Source organism: Xenopus laevis, chromosome 7L (genome assembly GCF_017654675.1).
Source record: "Xenopus laevis strain J_2021 chromosome 7L, Xenopus_laevis_v10.1, whole genome shotgun sequence".
Lineage (NCBI taxonomy): Eukaryota > Metazoa > Chordata > Amphibia > Anura > Pipidae > Xenopus > Xenopus laevis.
This window is the reverse complement of record NC_054383.1, coordinates 85381165-85402724: the sequence shown is the minus strand read 5'-3', so window position 1 is coordinate 85402724 and position 21560 is coordinate 85381165. Positions and strand designations below refer to the sequence as shown.

Genomic DNA, 21560 nt, shown 5'->3' with positions numbered 1-21560 from the left:
ATCCCCTGCTGTTTCACTTTCCCACCACTTTCATTTACATTCACTCCAGTGAAATGTTCATTATCATTCTCTGTCAGACACACCCACGCCTTCTAATTTATAGAGATTCCCTAAAGGTATCTTTCCTTTTCAGATGTTTTCACATGCAAACCTCAAATTGCAATGCAATGACACAGAGTTTGCTTAATCAGCGATTACAGTGAAATGTACATTCACAAGTGAAAAAAAAAAAAAAAAAAAAAAAAAAAATATATATATATATATATATATATACACACACGTGGCCTTTATGTAAATGCTTTTTCGTGGTGTGTTTAATATTTTTAGCTCCTGATAATAATCCTTTCATGGTTGTTCTCAGGGTAATACTCTCCAACTACGCATAGGTGGAAATTTCTGAAAGGTTCATTAAAGGCTCATATTTTCTAATAGCGGAAGGCAGAATTTTTACTATGTATTAATGTTTGACATTCATTCATATACTAGTGACAAGCCCATTTTTTCCCCCAGCCATGGATTTTTGGTGAAATTCTGCATTTTTCCTTCTGCACATTTTATCACAAAACTGCAGCAAAAGGTTGCAGAGGAAAAATTTGTTGCGACAAAAAAAGTAGCCGAGACAAAAATGTTGCCAGAAGAAAAAACGCCCATTGACTTTAATGTATTTGGACAAAAAAGTCACCATAAGAAAAAATGCCCATTGACTTTAATGCATTTGGAGCAGGAAAAATTGTTGCGCATAAAAATTGTCTCGGATAAAAACGATTTTTACGCCCATTGACTTCAATGCAGTGATGACAGATTCGCTCATCACTAACAGAAAATGCTGTTGGTGTCTATTCTAGGTAACGTTATCATGTAGTTTGCATAAAGGGACTACGTGTAAAGTCACACATATTTCTAAACTGTGTAAGGATTTTATGTGTATGTGTAGCAAGTTGTAAAATTCAATTGTGCAGAGAGATGGTAGCTTGAAAATCAGCTTTCAGTTCCACCGCTTTTAAAACAGCATTTCATATTTGTTTTCATGACTGAAATTCTTTGCTATCTGAATTTGTCTGATTGACTTTTATAGGCTGCACCAGGTGTAAAATGATGTATAATAATGGTTCTATTGTGTAGATTTCTGCCTGATGTAAGAAAACACACTGAATGTTTCCTTTCAATAGAGTATTTTCATGACTGCAATGCTTGTCATGAATTCTGGTCCATTTCGGGCTGATCCAATTATTTGGCCCTTGCACCAATGACTGGATTATAACAGGCCAATTCAGGCCATAGGGAAAGGACTGGATCAACACCCAGATATGGTCTTAGTCCTGAAAAGATTTTCACACATACCCAATAGATATCTCTCTGATTTTCAACCAGATATAAATATAGCCATCAACATTTTTATAATATATTTTCCCTTACTACAAAGTTTCCTAAGTATATCATTAGAGAATGGTGTTCAGCAGTGTTGTGACATCTCCAGGCAGATTTGTGTAAACGGGTCCTGGTTTATATTGGTTACTACTGGGGGTCATCTGGAGGGGGGTTAAACTTTATCGACTATTGTCTTTAAACCCAAGTTAATTATGTAACTATAGTGAGGGGCCTTTTATTCATGTAGTTTTAATGTGTGACAGTTACTATACCTTTATAAAAAGCACCCTTGCATCCAATTCAAAAGTAAGTGGTTTAAACTGATTGATTTGCTCAATAATACAGGCTAGATTATGCAAAAGGTTCTAAAGAACTGTATAACTGATATAATAGCTAACTATAAGGAGGAGTCAACCCTTCCAGTAATGTCTATAAAGATGGATTGTATTTGAGTGTCTCAAATACAATCCATTTTTATAGACATTGAGACACCTGCTTCCGAATAATTTTTAAAGCCTTGCACAGCTATGGCCTAGGGTAGAAATAAAACAAGGCAATAAAAGCAGCTTAAGGCTTCCTTTATGTTGCCCTTCAGTATGAAACTTCTGTTTTATTTATTTATTGCTGTACATTTGTTCCCCCAGAAAAAATATATTTCCGTGATGGGATATTATTTATTATTATATCACTTCTAACTTTGCTAAATAAACCATACTCATTGTTTAGTTCAATAAAATGTAAAATAGACTTAAGACCTCCAATATTTTCTACCAAATTCTGTTTTATATAACAAAGCTACAAAGTGACCCAGATACCTAGACTAATTTTCCCATATGATATGGGGTGGCCCAAACATACAGTCTTACTGGTCTGTTGCCAGTCATAGCAATATGGAGAGACCTTCCATCTTGATCAAGAGAGATTCCATGATGGTTTTACTAAACCTGATTGAGGATATAACCCTGGTGAATGCTCAGCACATACTGGGCTTGCTATATGTATGTAATTCCATAAACACAATAGCCTTGAAGTAGAAATCAAAAATGAAATTAACTGTATAAATTGACCTCCAGCTGTCCATAGAAAATAAGGGGCAGATTTATTAAGGGTCGAATTTCGAGTTCATGGGAATTATTTTAAACTCCCATGAACTCCCATGAACTCAAAATCTGACCAACTACAATTAGTCTAACTGAATTTTAACAGTTCCCTATTCGAATTTGACAGTTTTGGCCATAAAAAACTAGAAATTCTAAATAAATCTGGCCCTAACAAAAGTCTAGGCACATTGGCTAGCGTTTATGTGCATTATCATTCCCAACAAGCCTACATTTCCTTGGCTGTTGTAGACAACATCCCAAACAAGGTCCCAAACAATCAATCATTCTTAACAGACTGATAAAGATCTGTCACCCTACCTCCTTACATCAAATCTACCAGTTTTACAAGACCAAGAAAAAAACTGATAACTGAATGAAGGCGACTATATTTTCTAATCATATTAAATTAAATTTTAATTGAAATTTCATTAGTACAAGTGATTCTGATATGCATGAAAACGTCCAAATCTGTAATATTCTATAACTGATCACTATCATAAAGTACATGTCTACTAAATGTAATCTCACCTGCTTTGACTGTGTTTAGATCACATCCTTACAGCTGTATCTGATAAAGCTACCGTTGGTGGACTAAAGGGATTACTGCCTATAAAGCACTGTAGGCTATGATAGGAGAAGAAGAAGAAGGGACGGATTTCCATTTTTCACCTCAGGTGAAGGCAGATAAAGAGCCTTGTATTTGCTCCCCTAATTACTACATAGCCTAACTGCCTAAACAGCTTCAGGCCACATGCATCTTGTCTCCACAACTGTTTAAAGAAGTGCCTGAAGGCATATCACAGGTGCTTCCCACAGTTAGAGCACCTTCAGGTGAAGAGGGTTACCTGTAGGTCATATTTTAAGAACAACCTATGGATGGACTTTATAGAAAGGGAAGCCCTTTAGCTATACAGTTTTTCAGGCTGAATTCCAGTATTTGCATACAACCTTTATAACTACTAACCTATGCCTTTAAGAATGGCTTTCATGACTTCTTCTGAACAAATATAATATCCAAGGCTATTGTGATCTTATCATCTACAGTTAGTTTAGTATAGGTATCAATATATATATATATATATATATATATATATATATATATATATATATATATATATATATATATATATATATATATATAATATCAAAACAGGGGGGTTGTGGGAGCACTCTAAAGGCTTTAAAGTATATATAAGTATAATAAATGCTATTGCATATGTACCCAAAACAGGGGTTATTTTGTTACAAAGTTATGATCATAAAATTGATAAGCCACCATACCACGTCAAGGTAAACCCCGAATGGCGGTCCCTAACTTGTTTTATATTTTGTGTGCATTTTAGCATTACCTGTAATCAATGTCCGTTGAACGCTGTTTTTTCACTGAGGGCTAAATCCTCCCCAGCCAGCAATCAGGCTTTAGCCCTTAGTGAAAAAACAGCCCTTAGTGAAAAAACAGCGTTCAATGGACATTGATTATAGGTAATGCTAAAATGCACACAAAATATAAAACAAGTTAGGGACCGCCATTCGGGGTTTACCTTGACGTGGTATGGTGGCTTATCAATTTTATGATCATAACTTTGTAACAAAATAACCCCTGTTTTGGGTACATATGCAATAGCATTTATTATACTTATATAGATACTTTAAAGCCTTTAGAGTGCTCCCACAACCCCCCTGTTTTGATATTGTATATTTAGCCAGGAGCTGTGGCATAGCTTCAGTGGTTGTAGCACCCCATACCCCCCCTTTAAACTAGTGTTGATCCTATGCTTTTAAAATTGGGCGTTTGTTTTGGGAATATCTCTCCTTTAAAAGCCTGATTGCTGGCTGGGGAGGATTTAGCCCTCAGTGAAAAAACAGCGTTCAATGGACATTGATTACAGGTAATGCTAAAATGCACACAAAATATAAAACAAGTTAGGGACCGCCATTCGGGGTTTACCTTGACGTGGTATGGTGGCTTATCAATTTTATGATCATAACTTTGTAACAAAATAACCCCTGTTTTGGGTACATATGCAATAGCATTTATTATACTTATATATATACTTTAAAGCCTTTAGAGTGCTCCCACAACCTCCCTGTTTTGATATTATATATATATATATATATATAGTCCAAATACTGGTGCACTCAAAACAATCGTTAATGCCTAGGTGCTGGTTATAACAGAACATGTATACAGCAACAAAAAACCGCACAACCAGGCCTTTTCAAAGGTGCAAAATCCAAAAATGATGTTTATTCCAACGTTTCGGCTTATTCACTTAAGTCCTGATGACGGCTTAAGTGAATAGCCGAAACGTTGGAATAAACATCATTTTTGGATTTTGCACCTTTGAAAAGGCCTGTGTGTGCGGTTTTTTGTTGCTGTATATATATATATATATATATATATATATATCAATGTTTTATAGACCAGCACTCCCTTTGATGTAAGACAAATGATCTTTTATTGCATCATTATCAAACGTTTCGGTCCCTGTTGGGACTTTTTTCAAGGATATATATATATATCTATATCTATCTATCTATCTATCTATCTATATATATATATATATATATATATATATATATATATATATATATATATATATATATATATATATTATAGTTTATATATATATATATATGTGAGTGTATAGACAGGCCTATATACAGTAATTACTGTATGTGTATTTATGTGCATTGGGGTTCATTCCATTGGGTTGAACTTAATGGACCTTATTTTTTTCCCCCCAAATGATCTATGCCACTTTGTATCCTGTCCTATGAAATGTGACCTCTTGCTTATTTCATACTCCAGTTCACACACAGATTTGTTAATCATCTGGCTTCTGCTACATTGTTTAAATAGTCAGAACTGACAGAATAATGCAGCGAAGCAAGGAAAATACTGATTCTGCTGTCAATACCAGTTACATTTACAAATAATGTTAAAACCATCAATAATGTGTTAGTATGTACATGGGAATGTTGCTTACAATTATAAGCCTTCCATTAGGCTAAACAACATTTTTTGACTTACAATGTAGCAGAAGTCACAGGTCTGTTAATCAGCTGCCTTCTGCTATTTTGTTTCAGGAGTCCGATACTCAGATATCAGTAGCAATTACATTTACAAATACCTTGAGAGCCAATGAAAATGTATAATTCATTATGCAAAAGAACAGTTTTTGTGCAGAGAGTCTCTTTATATGTGATAAAATACGACGACAAATATGTGATAAACGAGTATTGTATATACTAGTATGGGACCTGTTATCCAGAATGATCGTGACCTGGAGTTTTCCAGATAATGGATCTTTAGATAATTTGGATCTTCATACCTTAAATCTACTTGAAAATAATTTAAACATTAAATAAATCCAATAGACTGCTTTTGTCTCCAGTAAGGATTAAAGGGATTGTTCACCTTTTAACTTTTATTATGTTATAGAATGGCAAATTCTAAGCAACTTTTCAATTGGTTTTGATTATTTATTTTTTCTATTTTTTTGCCTTGTTTCTTCTGACTTTTTGCAGCTTTCAAATGGGTGTCGCTGACTCCCTTCTAAAAAAACAAATGCTCTGTAAGGCTACAAATGTATTTTAATTGTTACTCTTTATTACTGATTCTTCTATTCAGGCCCTCTCCTATTAATATTCCAGTCTCTTATTCAAATCAGTGCATGGTTGCTAGGGTAATTTGGACCCTAGTTACCAGATTGCTTAAGATGCAAATTGAAGAGCTGCTGAATAAAAAGACTCAAAAACCTTCAATAATAGAAAATGAAAACCAATTGCAAATTGTCTAAGAATATCACTCACTACATCATACTAAAAGTTATCTTAAAGGTGAACAATCCCTTTAATTACATCTTAGTTTACATCTTAGTTTGGATGAAATAGAAGGTAGTGTTTCATTATTACAGATAAAAAGGAAATCATTTTTAAAAATTTGGATTATTTGGATAAAATGGAGTCTGTGGGAGATGGCTTTCTCGTAAGTAGGAGCTTTCTGGATAATGAATCCTATACCTGTACATTTACATTCACTTCATACAAAATGTCACAACAGCAGAACAGAACAGCTGGAATGCAATGGCACTTTTGATATGCTCTGTGCCAAAACTGCAGCAGCTGCTACAATATATGGGGAGTAGGAAATCCACTTGAGCTTTATCAGATTTGCAAGTGAGCCAAGGGAATTATGGCCTTATAGCTGGAGAGGCAAAGCTCTATGAACTTAAACTAAACAGCACCATCTATTGGTGATAGAAGTGGTGCCATTCATCTCAGTTCTATGAGAAATTACTTTGGTGACTAAAGGAAAATAAATAAGGAAATATTTCTATTTAGGCAACCTGAAATAGTAAATATCCTTTGTCTAGTAGGGCTAAACTATGGCTGGCCCCATAGCATCATTTTGGGATATGGACAGATCCGCCTACTGTTCTAAATGTGAATTGATTTAAATACTTGGAAATACCTACATTAGGAACATGCAGGAATTTACTAAATTGTTTTGCTCATGGTCCTTTACAAATGCCCCAGATTCAAGTACAAGAGGACTATTTGGGTAGTTTACCATAACCACATACCAAAATGCAGAGAGTGCCTCTGTCTGTTTCTTAGGCTTCTCTCTGCACCTTGCACTGGATTTAAATTCTAGAAGCAGCTCAGCCCTGCCTTTATCCCCTTTAGGACAGCACGGCTCCATTGCAAACTGCATCCAAATCAGCCAAAGTATCAGGAAATATTAATTGTTTGTGTAATGCTTAATTAATAGTAGTCATGGCTGCCAGCAATCTAATTACATAGTCCAAGTGGGAAATGTATATATTGTACATATATATATACACATATATAAATACAGTATATATATAAATACAGTATATATATATAAATACAGTATATATATATATATATATATATATATATATATATATATATATATATATATATATATATATATATATATATATATATATATATATATATATATATATACAGCTCCAACGGCACTCTCCATTCAAAAATATCACGGCTGGGTTCTAACCAAAAAGTAATGCAGTCCAACAGTAGAAAGCACTCACAGCTCATTCCATCAGTTCAAAGTGGTAAAAATTCTTTATTTCACACTCACATCTATGAGTTTCAACCCTCACAGGGTCGCCATCCTGATGACGACCCCGTGAGGGTTGAAAAGCGTAGATGTGAGTGTGGAATAAAGATTTTTTACCACTTTGAACTGATGGAATGAGCTGTGAGTGTTGGACTATATATATATATATATATATATATATATATATATATATATATATATATATATATATATATATATATATATAAGATAATCAAAGGACTCGCACTCCAATTCCTTTTTCGCCTTTTTCGTGAATAAACGTGTTAATTTATTTTAGTTGCATTTTTCCAACGTTTCGGCCCACATTAGGGCCTTTATTTATGTGGGCCGAAACGTTGGAAAAATGCAACTAAAAATAAATTAACACGTTTATTCACGAAAAAGGAATTGGAGTGCGAGTCCTTTGATTATCTTATCTGAACAATATTGACCCACGCACCCAAAATTGTTTGGAATATCTGGTAAGAGTGCATACACTCCGCATTACAGGAAGGCCGTCTCCCATAGACTCAATTTTATCCAAATTATGCAATTACGATTTCCTCTTTCTCTGTTATAATAAAATAGTACCTTGGACTTTGGTCTAAACTAAGATATAGTTAATCCTTATCGGAGGCAAAAACAGTCTATTGGGATTTTTTAATGTGTAAAGGATTTTCTAGTAGACATAAATTATAAAGACCCAAATTATGGAAGATCTGTTACCTGAGCATTTTGTATAACAGGCAACATAACTATTTATTACATGGAGATATGGGACCTGTTATCCAGAATGCTCAGGACCTGGGGGTTTCCTGATAATGGATCTTTCCATAATTTGGATCTTCATACCTTAAGTCTACTAGAAACTTGTGTAAACATAAATAAACCCAATAGGTTGATTTTGCTTCCAATAAAGGTTATCTTAGTTTGGATCAAGTACAAGGTACTGTTTTATTATTACAGAAAAATAGGTAATATTTTTAAAAAATTTGGATTATTTGGATAAAATGGAGTCTATCGGAGATGGCCTTTCCGTAATTCAGAGCTTTCTGGATAATGGGTGTCCAGATAACGGATCCCATACCTGTGATATATTTCGATACAAATGTAAAAACCATTCCACAAATTCCCTATATAGATTATTTAACGATTCTTTGACCTGATCTGAATGCTTAGATTCAGTTTGACAATTAATGCAGGGATATCTACGTGATCTTAAAAGGATACTGTCATAGGAAAAAATGTTTTTTTCAAAATGCATCAGTCAATAGCGCTGCTCCAACATACTTCTGCACTGAAATCTGTTTCTCAAAAAAGCAAACAGATATTTTTATATTTAATTTTGAAATCTGACATGGGGCTAGACATGTTGTTAGTTTCCCAGCTGCCCGAGTCATGTGACTTGTGCTCTGATAACAGCTCCCTAACACAAGATAACAGCTGCCTAGTAGAACAGCACTCAACAGTAAAATCCAGGTCCCAAGACACATTCAGTTACATTGAGTAGGAGAAACAACAGCCTGCCAGAAAGCATTTCCGTCCTGGCGCTGGCTCTGAAAGCACATGACCAAGCAAAATGACCTGAGATGGCCGACTACACACCAATTTACAACTAAAAAAAATACACTTGCTGGTTCAGGAATGACATTTTATATTGTAGAGTGAATTATTTGCAGTGTAAACAGTGTAATTTAGAACTAAAAACGACATCATAAAAATAATAACAGAATCCCTTTAAATGTACATAACCCCTCTCTCCTCTGGCAATAGTAACCGTCTCATGATGTGTCTATGAAAAAAATACCAATGGACTTTTCTCCTTACTCATAACACCAATTTCCAACTCTGACACATCAGTTTTCTGAAGATTAAAGTACATCAATTCAATTGCTTGACTTTTTTACCAAAATTATTTTTATGAGTATCTTTGACTGTGATTAAATTACATTTTCAATATTTTTTTCCACTGCTTTCTACTTTAAACAACATATTTAGACAATACAAAGAAGCCATGTGAATTGGCTGCTGAGGGGGAAGGGCATTTTTACTGTCACAGTTCTCCATATGGACAGTTGATACCTCCAGGTTGTATAAAAAAAACCTTTTCCACTGCCCTTACCAGCAATACCCTATTCTTAGGCACATACATGTGCATGACTCAATCCCTATATAAATATCTGGAAAGATTATGTAAGAGTGGGTAATATCATATGTGAATATATTTTGATATAAATATTTATGCTATACATATTAGAAAAAATGACCACTAATAAAAAAAAACAGGTCAAATTATTTATTGTAATACTAGTGCATACATAGAAACCAACATTTGAAACTGAATCTGATTCTGAATCATTAATATTTCCATGGAAGTAGAATTTCCTTTTACACGTGTGTTTCTCTTTTCCCTCCCTGTCTAGGGTTGCCACCTGGCCGGTAAAAATGATGGTTGATCCCAATGTTATTAAGGGTAATGTCACACTGGGCGTTTTGGGGAGATTTGGTCGCCTGGCGACTAATCGCCTCGTCTTTGCGGGGACCAATCTCTCTGATTCGTTTTCCAAAGTCGCCCGAAGTTTCCTCGTGAGGCAACTTCGGGCGTCTTCGGTAAATGAACCGCCGCGTGTGATTGGCACCAGCGTTTTTTAATTTTAGCCAGCGCAGAATGAGGGAAGGTGTTTGGGGAGATTGGTCGCCGCAAAGACGGGGCAATTAGTTGCCCAGCGACCGAATCTCCCCAAAACATCCAATGTGGCCTGATCCTAATAGGAAAAAAAGATAAATATATAGGAATTTTTTTCCAGAAAAGGAGGCAACCTTATCCCAGTCCCTGATTTGCCCATGCAAATTAGGGGTTGGATTCGGTTCAGTAGAATCTTTCACAAAGGATTTGGGGGTTCACCTGAATCCAAAATAGTGGATTTGTTGCTTCCCCTTTTTAAAATAACAAAAGAGTCTAGCACTTCTAGTGGTTTCTATCTCTAACTTTGTCATATTAATCTTTAAAAATATACACTTGTAGGACCCACTTGCCATGCACATAAAGCAACTATGTATATCTTAATAGCATGTGTCTCATGTAACAGTTTGTGAAAAATATGAATAAATCTTCCAGAATAAGTCTTCCAGTTACACTTTCACTCACGTTCAATGAATTATAAAAGCTGATCAGTATCTTCCTTGGTTGTGTTCACTGTGTTATGTCACCCCCTGTGGCTGGCAGTTCCCATCTCTACATATGGACATCCTTCCTCTTAAGTTATAACAATAGGTGCTGACACAGAAATGAGACATGCTTCAATAAGTACACTTAAAAAAATAATTTGTACAAAAAGTACAAATAACTCCTCCCTTAATTACCACTTGATTACTGACCTAGAGCATCTATACAGTATATGGTATTTGCATGGTCTTACCATGCTGAGTGCAGTCAGCACCTGTACATGGAACTGTTCAGCAAAAATGTGATATAGAAAACATTTATTTACATTAATAAAAAAACAAACTAATAATAAAATAAATAGCACCGACAATAGTGTAACTCAAATAGTTAACATAACCTCTCTAACGGAGAAGGAAAGGCATCGTACACTTGGGAGTGCCAAATTTTAGGCACCCCGAGTGATTTTATTTACGGTGCTCCTATCAGCAGAAAACTGCACCGGCCCGGGATTATACCAGTGAGCACCACGGAGCGATCTTCTTCCATCTTCCTCCTTCGCGCAGCTGCGCATGCACAGTACAACGAAAAGCCGAACTTTAACGAAAAAGTAATCTATTTCCTTAACTGCGCATGCGTTTGCCCTGGGAAATTCGAAGAAAGAAGAAGACGGAAGTGAATCACTCCGTGGTGCTCACTAGTATAACCCCGGGCCGGTGCAGTTTTCTGCTGATAGGAGCACCGGCCCGGGGTTTCAGGTAAGTCAATACAATCACTTGGGGGTGCCTAACATTTAGCAACCCAAGTGTACAATGCCTTTCCTTCTCCTTTAAAACCAGATCGTTTGCAAATTTACAGTGCGTGTAAATTATTTTCTTAATTTTCTTATTTTCTTAATTTAGTTTAATGATCAAACTGTCAGTTTCATATACTGTAGCTTTGTGCATTTTTTTGGTATTGACTTTCAAAATAGAATGCCATTAAAAAATGGAAACAATTACATTTTAAATAATTAAAGCAACTTCCTGCAATACATCAATAAAACATTTTCAATAGTTTTAAATATATTTATAAATGTAATCGCAATTAAAAGTGGTGCACTGCTGGTTTGGACTTTTGAAAGCAGTAGTACAATCCAGATCTTCTCCAGCCAAGACTCCAGTTATAAGTGCAGAGAGCAGAAAGGGAAAGGCCGATCTTGCTTTCAATAGCGAATAAAAATAGGGTCATAAGCTAAAATGAAGGAAACCGTTATACTTTTATGCAATACGAGCCAATGGAAGGTCCACAAAGCCAGCCACAGCTACAGTTGAAAAATCATTTATTAGGATATAAACATCCTAACGCGTTTTGTGCCTCATGGGGCATTTACTCAAAGGCTCACTGTACCTTCAGTCTACTAAAAAATAATTTAAACATTAATTAAACCCAATAGGATTGTTCTGCCTCCAATAAGGATTAATTCTATCTTCATTGGGATCAAGGTACTGTTTAATTTCATGCATAACACATCCCATTCCTGTATATATTTATAAATCAGTGGTAGAATGTACCAAATTTCATATGAATGTAACTACAATGCTTAAATAGCAATACAGGGTGAACTCATACCTCATACAATCCTGTGTTTTAACCCACAGTAAATTCCCAGTCACCAAAGCTCAGTGCCCAGTATTGTGCATGTGCCAGACTTACCTGTTTCCATGTTGGTCCCTGTTATTGGAGTCGTCAGTCACTTAGATGACCAAGCTCTCCCTCTCCACTAACCTTTCCCCGCAACCAGCAGTTTACAAACTGTGAATATGTTGTGTTCATATTGTTTTGTACAGAGGTGGGGAGAAAAGGGACATTTTTCACAGCCTGTGATGTGTCCAAGTGACTTTTTCCCTTATTTGTTTACATGCAAATACTCTTTCGCTTGTATGCCTCCATGATTTGCATTGTCAGTGCAGACTATTATCCTTGTTCCAATGTGCATAGATCTCCTAGACAAGCTATTCTGTATAAATAGATGGAAACACCAACAAAAATGTTTTCAAAATATATATTTGATTTAATATATCTGTATCTATACAATAGAACCCCCATTTTATGTTTTTTGGGGGACCAGGAAAAAATTATGTAAAATTAGGGAAATGTGTTAAAGTAACTCTTCAAGTACTTTGTATAAAAAAACTATAGAATTCTTAATGAATCAGATGAAAATTGAGCATAGGACTGGCCAGATATGGGATGACTTTGACGTAGTTGGCCAGCTTAAATATATTGCAATATATGGACAAACAATCCCTGTTTTGTTTAAAGGGTAAGGCATTTTTTAGTAGCAGTATGCACAAAATGTCTCTGTCTTAAATATACTGATACTAGGTTGAGTGCTGAGGACTCTTGTAATTGTATATATATATATATATATATATATATATATATATATATATATATATATATATATATATATCTATATATATATATATATATATATATATATATATATATCTATATATATATATATATATATATATCTATATATATCTATATATATATATATATAGTTATATGCACCTGTAGAATAAGAATGTTATAAGTTATTATATTTTCACATCAATTTTCTGTTAAACAGAGTAATATTACACTAAAGCCATGAAGGCATTACAGAAATTGTGAATAATTGATATGCACACACATATGCACACACTCAGGTCAGTGCATCGGAATGATTTTTATGGATGTGTATTTTTGATTTTATTTGATAACAAAATGCCAGAAATTGCCTCATATTTCCAGCATTCTCATGCTATATATATATTCATAAAATTGTCATTGAATTAAATGAGCTGTTAGAGATGGGTGAATTTTTTCGGCTTGTTTTGCTGCGGAAATGACGCCCATAGACTTGTATGGCGGCGCACGTAAAATTAAAAATAGACGCGCGTCAAATGGGCATCGGCGACATTTTGCCTCCGGCTAATTGTTGGCGAAATGGGTCAAATTCGCCCATCCCTATGCAATTGGAGCAATAATATCATTTCTACAAACATCATATATTTGATGTTTGTTTATTATTGCTAGTACACAGGAATTAACACACGGGGAAGGTAGAGCAGAACAAAATAATACAGGTAAATGATTAATTAGGAATTTTGTGGAGGAAGCAGGCTGTAGCACTATATTTAATTAATTCCTTAAACAACTTAAATAAACCATTCTTTGAGCATCCTGACCAGAACCTTCTTAGATTAACTCCATCAGACTATCTTAACTCCTTACTTTTGGTACTGATGTTATGTGAACTTTCACCAAGTCAAGCTCATTTGTAACCTCAAAATAAACTTGACATTCCTCCATAAACAATGCTCGTTCAATAGCTGATTGCAAACCATTGTTGAAGATATCCATGCTGATATCTGAAAAGCAAATGCCATCTTTAATATATTGACCTGTTTCCAATGACTTTAAGGGGGTTATTTATCTTCTTGTTATTTTCTGAAAGCTACTGTGACCAAATACCCACAAGTTTTTTCCTATTTCCTATTAATACATTCTTTCGAAAATTTCCTGCGTGGGAAAAAAAATAAAAAAATCATGAAAAAATTTGAATCATACGATTTGTTGCCTGAAAACTCAGATTTTTCGGATTTTTGCCTGAAATCCACAAACTATTCGAATTATTTCACGAAACCCAGAGCAGATCAGGATATCTATGACTTCTACATGAACTCGGCAGGTCTGAGTTGGAGAACTTTTTTATTCGGACTTTTAAAACCATAAATTTCATAAGTTTTTGGCATTCAGACTTTAATAAATAACCCCCTAAGTCTCTGTGTCTATAAACCAGAACATTCAGTGACTTAGCTCATTTTACAAGGTGTTTTTTTGCTGACATTTTTCCAGAGGTCTAAACCTGCCTGATAACCAAATCAATCTGCTAATGATTTCTGACCAAATGATAAATACAAATACATCTGGTAATAGCAAGCGGATCTGAGCTAATACATGCTAGGGATGTAGCGAACCGCCGAGTATGTGTTCGCGAACGCCGGCAAAAAATGCGAACAGTTCGCGAACTGTTCGCGAACTTCGAACATCCGAAAATCGTTCGATTCGAACGATCGAAGGATTTTAATCGTTCGATCGAACGATTTTCGTTCGAATCGAACGAAAATCGTTCGATTTTAGCGATCGAATGGTCGAATGGTCGAACGATTTTGACGCGAACACCTATTGGCGAACGTCGCGCGACGTTCGCGAACTTGCAGCGGACGCGAACAGTCGAAGTTCGCGCGAACTAGTTCGCCGGCGAACAGTTCGCTACATCCCTAATACATGCTTTAGTTGCCTCATCAAATCAATCAACCTGAATTTTTCCAAGTCATTAACCTCCAAATGAACAATAACAATATCTGGAAAACCCAATTTAGTAACCATTTGCAAAACTACAGAGATAAGGTTATCCAATCTATTTCCACAGAGTCCCATTCATCATGTGTGGAATTTGGTTTTTCATCAAACGAAAGTTCTTACAATATGTTCTCCCTTGAGAATGTCCAATGATCGAAATTCTTTTCAATGAACTGCCCACCTACGTATATTTTTAATAATGTCTTTCTTCAGCCCCCAAACTACTGAGTTGCAGTTTCTGTCCTAAAGGAATGACATTTTACTTGATCCCCAGGAATATTTAACTGCTTTAAACACATTTGCAAGACATGAGAAAATTAGAATCTTGATAAAAAGGACACGTCTGTATGAACAAAAAGTGAGCCTGGACGATCAGGCCAAACATTAATAGATTTTTTTAAACATTCAACTGGACAAATGTCAGTATTGGCAAATGTTTCTAACTATGAAATAACTCCTTTAACCAACTTGTCTGTATTTGAGAACAATACCATCTACAAGAGGTACTAAATTAAAAATTACTTGGTGAGACCGCCTCGCTTATTCTTAAAGGGATACTGTCATGGGAAAAAAAAATTTTTTTTTCAAAACACATCAGTTAATAGTGCTGCTCCGGCAAAATTCTGCACTGAAATCCATTTCTCAAAAGAGCAACAGATTTCTTATATTCAATTTTGAAATCTGACATGGGGCTAGTCATTTTGTCAATTTCCCAGCTGCCCCTGGTCATGTGACTTGTGCCTGCACTTCAGGAGAGAAATGCTTTCTGGCAAGCTGCTATTTTTCCTTCTCAATGTAACTGAATGTGTCTCAGTGAGACATGGGTTTTTACTATTGAGTGTTGTTCTTAGATCTACCAGGCAGCTGTTATCTTGTGTTAGGGAGCTGCTATCTGGTTACCTTCCCATTGTTCTTTTGTTTGGCTGCTGGGGGGGGGGAAAGGGAGGGGGTGATATCACTCCAACTTGCAGTACAGCAGTAAAGAGTGATCGAAGTTTATCAGAGAACAAGTCACATGACTTGGGGTAGCTGGGAAATTGACAATATGTCTAGCCCCATGTCAGATTTCAAAACTGAATATAAAAAAATCTGTTTGCTCTTTTGAGAAATGGATTTCAGTGCAGAATTCTGCTGGAGCAGCACTATTAACTGATACATTTTGAAAAATTTATTTTTTCCCATGACAGTATCTCTTTAATGTTTCAGTATTTATTACCTGATCCTTCTATTCAGGCCCTCTCCTATTCATATTCCAGTCTCTTATTCAAATCAATGCATGGTTGCTAGGGTAATTTGGTCCCTAGTTGCTTAAGATGCAAATTGAAGAGCTGCTGAATAAAAAGCTGAATAACTCAAAAACCTTCAATAATAAAAAATGAAAACCAATTGCAAATTGTCTCAGAATATCACACACTACATCATGCTAAAAGTTATTTCAAAGGTGTCATAAAAAAGATATGGTCTGTGTTGTTGGATGGTTTGTGTAATTGGAAGCCATTAAGAAGCGATATACATAGCATCAGCACAATAATGGGGGGGAGGCAATGCAGAGAAAAGTTTATGATTATGTTGTATAAAGTAAAACTAGAAGCCAAATAAGTGCAAAAATATTCACAAGCCTTGCTGAATTCTAGTTTACAGTCATGCCATTTGCTATATTCCCCCATCTGCCCGTAATTAATTATCGCCATGTCTTAAATTACTTTCTGTTGGAGGTAATCCTTTGCTTTGCATAAAGCTCCAAAGATAGACTGGATCAGGCCCATTTTCCATCTACCTGAAAGAATCATCTGAAGTCTCATCTGCTCAATATAATGTTTAGATAGTCCATGCTATGACATACTGTTTAAATAGACCTTAATGGCTCATTCCTGTGTACACCCTGCAGGCCATGTCAATACACTACAATTGTGAAGGAGGGTGGTTATTATGGTTGGATGACAGTCTAAATCAATCCTCTATGCAAATATTTTTTTCTACTGTTGGAAATCAGTATTTGGTGCATGGTTTCCAAGTCTTCTACACGATGTATCTATTTATTTACTGTTAGGGGTCTTACAACAGAATTAAAAGAATTTAAATCGAGGCTTTCCCTAATGTAATGTGAAACAATACATTTGTAATGGACACGTATTTCCCCTTTCTGATGGATAAAATATAATCACTTGCTAAGAAAGTGCAGGTATATTCTGTGAGTGCATCTTGCACAAAAAACAACCATGAAGCTTTGGCAAGTTTGTATACTATTTATATTTCTATGATGACCAATAAAACAACAGCAGACTGGAATAAATTCCAATAAATTAGAATAAAATGAATATACGGGTATGGGACATGTTTTCCAGAATGTTAAGGACCTGGTATTTTCTGGATAACGGATTTTTCTCTAATTTGGATCTTCATACCTTAAGTCTACTAGAAGATCATAGATGAATCCAATAGGCTGGTTTTGCTTTCAATAAGGATTAATTATATCTTAATTTGGATCAAATACAAGGTACTGTTTTATTATTACAAAGGAAAAGGAAATCATTTTTAAACATTTGAATTATTTGGATAAAATTGAGTCTTTGAGAGATGGCCTTTCTGTAATTCAGAGCTTTCTGAATAATGGGTTCTGGATAATAGATCCCATACCTGTATGATACTATAGCTGTAAAGCCTTACTAATGAGATGTAGATGTAAAAATTACAAAAAAAGCTTAAGGTCTGATTTATTAACTGGGTATTCCATTTACACCAAACCAATTTATAAATTAAAACTGGCATATTATATAATATCTGTAGGGATGTGAAAATTTAGACACCCTTACTCTTTGTTGACAGGCACATTCTTAGTGATATTGACGCCTAAGTGGGTCCTTATGGGGGCTTTGTACTTATGTAATCCCTGCAGTTCTCTTAGTGGATGCTAGAAAAACCAGGCTTGAAAACCATGAGGTCAGGGCCATTGCTGCTGAACCTTTCCTCTGTTAGGCCACAGAGGTTAGGGGTGGTGGACTCAGCCTGAGTATAGGAAGTGATAGTTATACCCTTTAATAGATCACTCTAGGGGGCAGATTCATTAAGGGTCGAATTTCGAAGTTAAAAATACTTCGAAATTCGACCCTCGAATTGAAATCCTTTGACTTCGAATATCGAAGTCGAAGGATTTAGCGCTAATCCTGCGATCGATCGATCGAAGGATTTTTCGTTCGATCGAACGATTAAATCCTTCGAATCGAACGATTCGAAGGATTTTAATCCAACGATCGAAGGAAAATCCTTCGATCAAAAAATCACAGGCAAGCCTATGGGGACCTTCCCCATAGGCTAACATTGACTTCGGTAGGTTTTACCTGCCGAAGTAAAGGGTCGAAGTTTTTTTTAAAGGGGAAGTACTTTGACTATCGAATGGTCGAATAGTCGAACGATTTTTCGTTCGATTCGTTCGATTTCTTTCGAATTCGAACGAATTTAACCAATTCGATGGTCGAAGTACCAAAAAAATACTTCGAAATTCAAATTTTTTTCATTCGAATCCTTCACTCGAGCTTCATGAATCGGCCCCTAGGAGTGATAGATAGGGTATGTAGTTGAGCAGCTCAAAGCTCCGACGAGGATATTAGAGGGATTAAGATCCCGGGCATTACTGACCCCATAATAGGGCCTAAGTGTTAGGCTCAGGGAAGTATATAGTCTTCTGAGTTCCACCTAAGGTAATCCTGAAGATTGGGGAAATACCTTCTGACATACTGCCTAGTTCTCTACGTGTACTCTTTACTTTGCAGAGAGTATTTCTATGTTTAATACAGTGAGTATACCTTGTTACATTGATTGATCTATGTGTTACTGTATGTTCCATGCTCCATTGTGAACTCTGGTTTTGGTTAATAAACTCCGTTTATTGTTTAAGCAAAATAAAACTACTGGCGCCCAATCTCTTGTGCATTGCACACAGTTACAGTTACATTAAACCCTGCCTCCACCCTGCTGTGAGGGCTTGCCCCTGACAAATAGAGCTCATCTGTGGTATCAGCCCACAAAGGAGTAGCTAAAACTGCTAAATACAAAGCAGTTTACTATAGCACTACATATCCATTTATAAAGATGCAGATATTGTGTTTAAACAAATGCTGAGCTGGCTTTTATTCTGTATGTAAAGGCTTTGTGTGCAGTATTTACTGTATCTTCCATACATGAGTACATTTTTTGTGGACATTTTATTAAAGAATCTGTGCCAGAGTTCTGCTGAAATATGCTCCAAAATGATAAAAGAAAATAGACTTCATTCAGACTTCTTTGAAGACTGTGAGAAGAAAGCAGTACTGCAGCGAGTCTAGTACTTTGTTGTTTTCTATATAAGTTACTAGACATACTGCTTTTTCACTCTGCTTTTCAGGTTTCTACACAACCAAGCGCTGTGAATATTGTATCTATACCTGTACCACTTTTTTGCACAGCTTTAAAAATATGACCCCTAAATGTAACATAATATTAGAATAATATTACTGAATATTACTGAACAAAGACCTCCATTAAATGGAGAGCTGTCTTTTTAGTCATACAATATACTTTTTTTTTACCAGTGTATATGGCCACAATTACATATTTATCCTGAAAGACATTCATTCAGTGTACCGGGATATTTTTGTATATACAGTAGAATGTATTTATGTCGACAAAATGTACTGGGGACAAATGACACCCTATAATAGACTGGGTTTGCTTCCAATAAGGATTAATTACATCTTAGTTTGGATCAAGTACACGGTACTGTTTTATTAGTGCAGAGAAAAAGGAAATCATTTTTAAAAATGTGGATGATTTCGATAAAATGGAGTCTATGGGACTGTAATTTGGATCTTTCTGGATAACAGATTTCCGGATAACAGACCATATATCTGTATTATATATATAGTGAATAAAGTACCCCCTCTTGTAAAATATAAGGATATTATAAGTTACCGATGAGTTTCATGACCATATAAAAACACGAGGCCGAAGGCCGAGTGTTTTTATACAGGTCATGGAACTCCGAGGTTACTTCTAATATCCTCATATTTTGCAACTGGGGGTACTTTATTTATTATAATACACAAATTTAAGTGAGTCATGTGACAGAAATGACATGAGAACTCACCGTTTATAACTGATGACATCAGAACTCACCGTTTATAAGGATATAATTTACAGGATATTCATGGCTTTTGTGTATTATATAGTGTTTATTATATAGTGAATAAAGTACCCCCTCTTGTAAAATATAAGGATATTATCAGTTACCGAGGAGTTTCATGACCATATAAAAACATGAGGCCGAAGGCCGAGTGTTTTTATACAGGTCATGGAACTCCGAGGTAACTTCTAATATCCTTATATTTTGCAACTGGGGGTACTTTATTTATTATAATACACAAATTTAAGTGAGTCATGTGACAGAAATGACATCAGAACTCACCGTTTATAACTGATGACATCAGAACTCACCGTTTATAAGGATATAATTTACAGGATATTCATGGCTTTTGTGTATTATAATGAATTATACATAAATTTTTATTATCATCATTCTTTATTTATATGATGATGTCCTATTCACTGATTAGAAATGATATGTCATTTACACCAGTCCATGCCCCAGAGGAGCTTATAATCTAAGGTCCCTATCACATTTAGGGGCCGATTCACTAACTTAGAGTGAAGGATTCGAAGTAAAAAAACGTTGAATTTCGAAGTTTTTTTGGGCTACTTCGACCATCGAATGGGCTACTTCGACTACGACTACGACTTTGAATCGAAGGATTCATAGTAAAAATCGTTCGACTATTCGACCATTCGATATACTGTCTCTTTAAAAAAAAGTTGACCCCCTAGTTCGCCATCTAAAAGCTACCGAAGTCAATGTTAGCCTATGGGGAAGGTCCCCATAGGCTTGCCTAACTTTTTTTGATTGAAGGATATTCCTTCGATCGTTGGATTAAAATCCTTTCGAATCGTTCGATTCGAAGGATTTTATCGTTCGATCGAAGGAATTATCCTTCGATCGTTTGATCAAACTATCTGTGCTAAAGCCTTCGACTTCGATATTCAAAGTCGAAGGATTTTAATTCCTAGTCGAATATCGAGGGTTAATTAACCCTCAATATTCGACCCTTAGGGGCAGATTTACAAAATTCGAGTGAAGAATTCGAATGTAAAAAACGTAGAATTTCGAAGTATTTTTTGGGTACTTCGACCATCGAATTGGTTAAATTCGTTCGAATTCGAACGATTCGAACGATTCGAACGATTCGAAGTAAAAATCGTTCGACTATTCGACCATTCGATAATCGAAGTACTGTCTCTTTAAAAAATACTTCGACCACCTACTTCGGTAGATAAAACCTACCGAAGTCAATGTTAGCCTATGGGGAAGGTCCTGTGATTTTTTGATCGAAGG

General features: G+C 35.5%; 1 protein-coding gene across 2 annotated transcripts in view; it reads right to left on the bottom strand.

Moving 5' to 3' along the window:
• The window catches only part of c11orf53.L (chromosome 11 open reading frame 53 L homeolog), a 46400-nt gene extending 33766 nt beyond the window's left edge, over positions 1 to 12634 (bottom strand). The window contains exon 1 of one of the 2 annotated variants that reach the window (XM_018225902.2): positions 12440 to 12634. In XM_018225902.2, coding sequence (XP_018081391.1) covers positions 12440 to 12449 — 10 coding nt within the window. In that variant the 5' untranslated portion in view covers positions 12450 to 12634. Of the gene's footprint in view, positions 1 to 2996; positions 3202 to 12439 lie in introns of those variants that run through there. The other variant, XM_041569282.1, reaches the window with a different exon arrangement.
• Positions 12635 to 21560: the final 8926 nt, after the last annotated feature.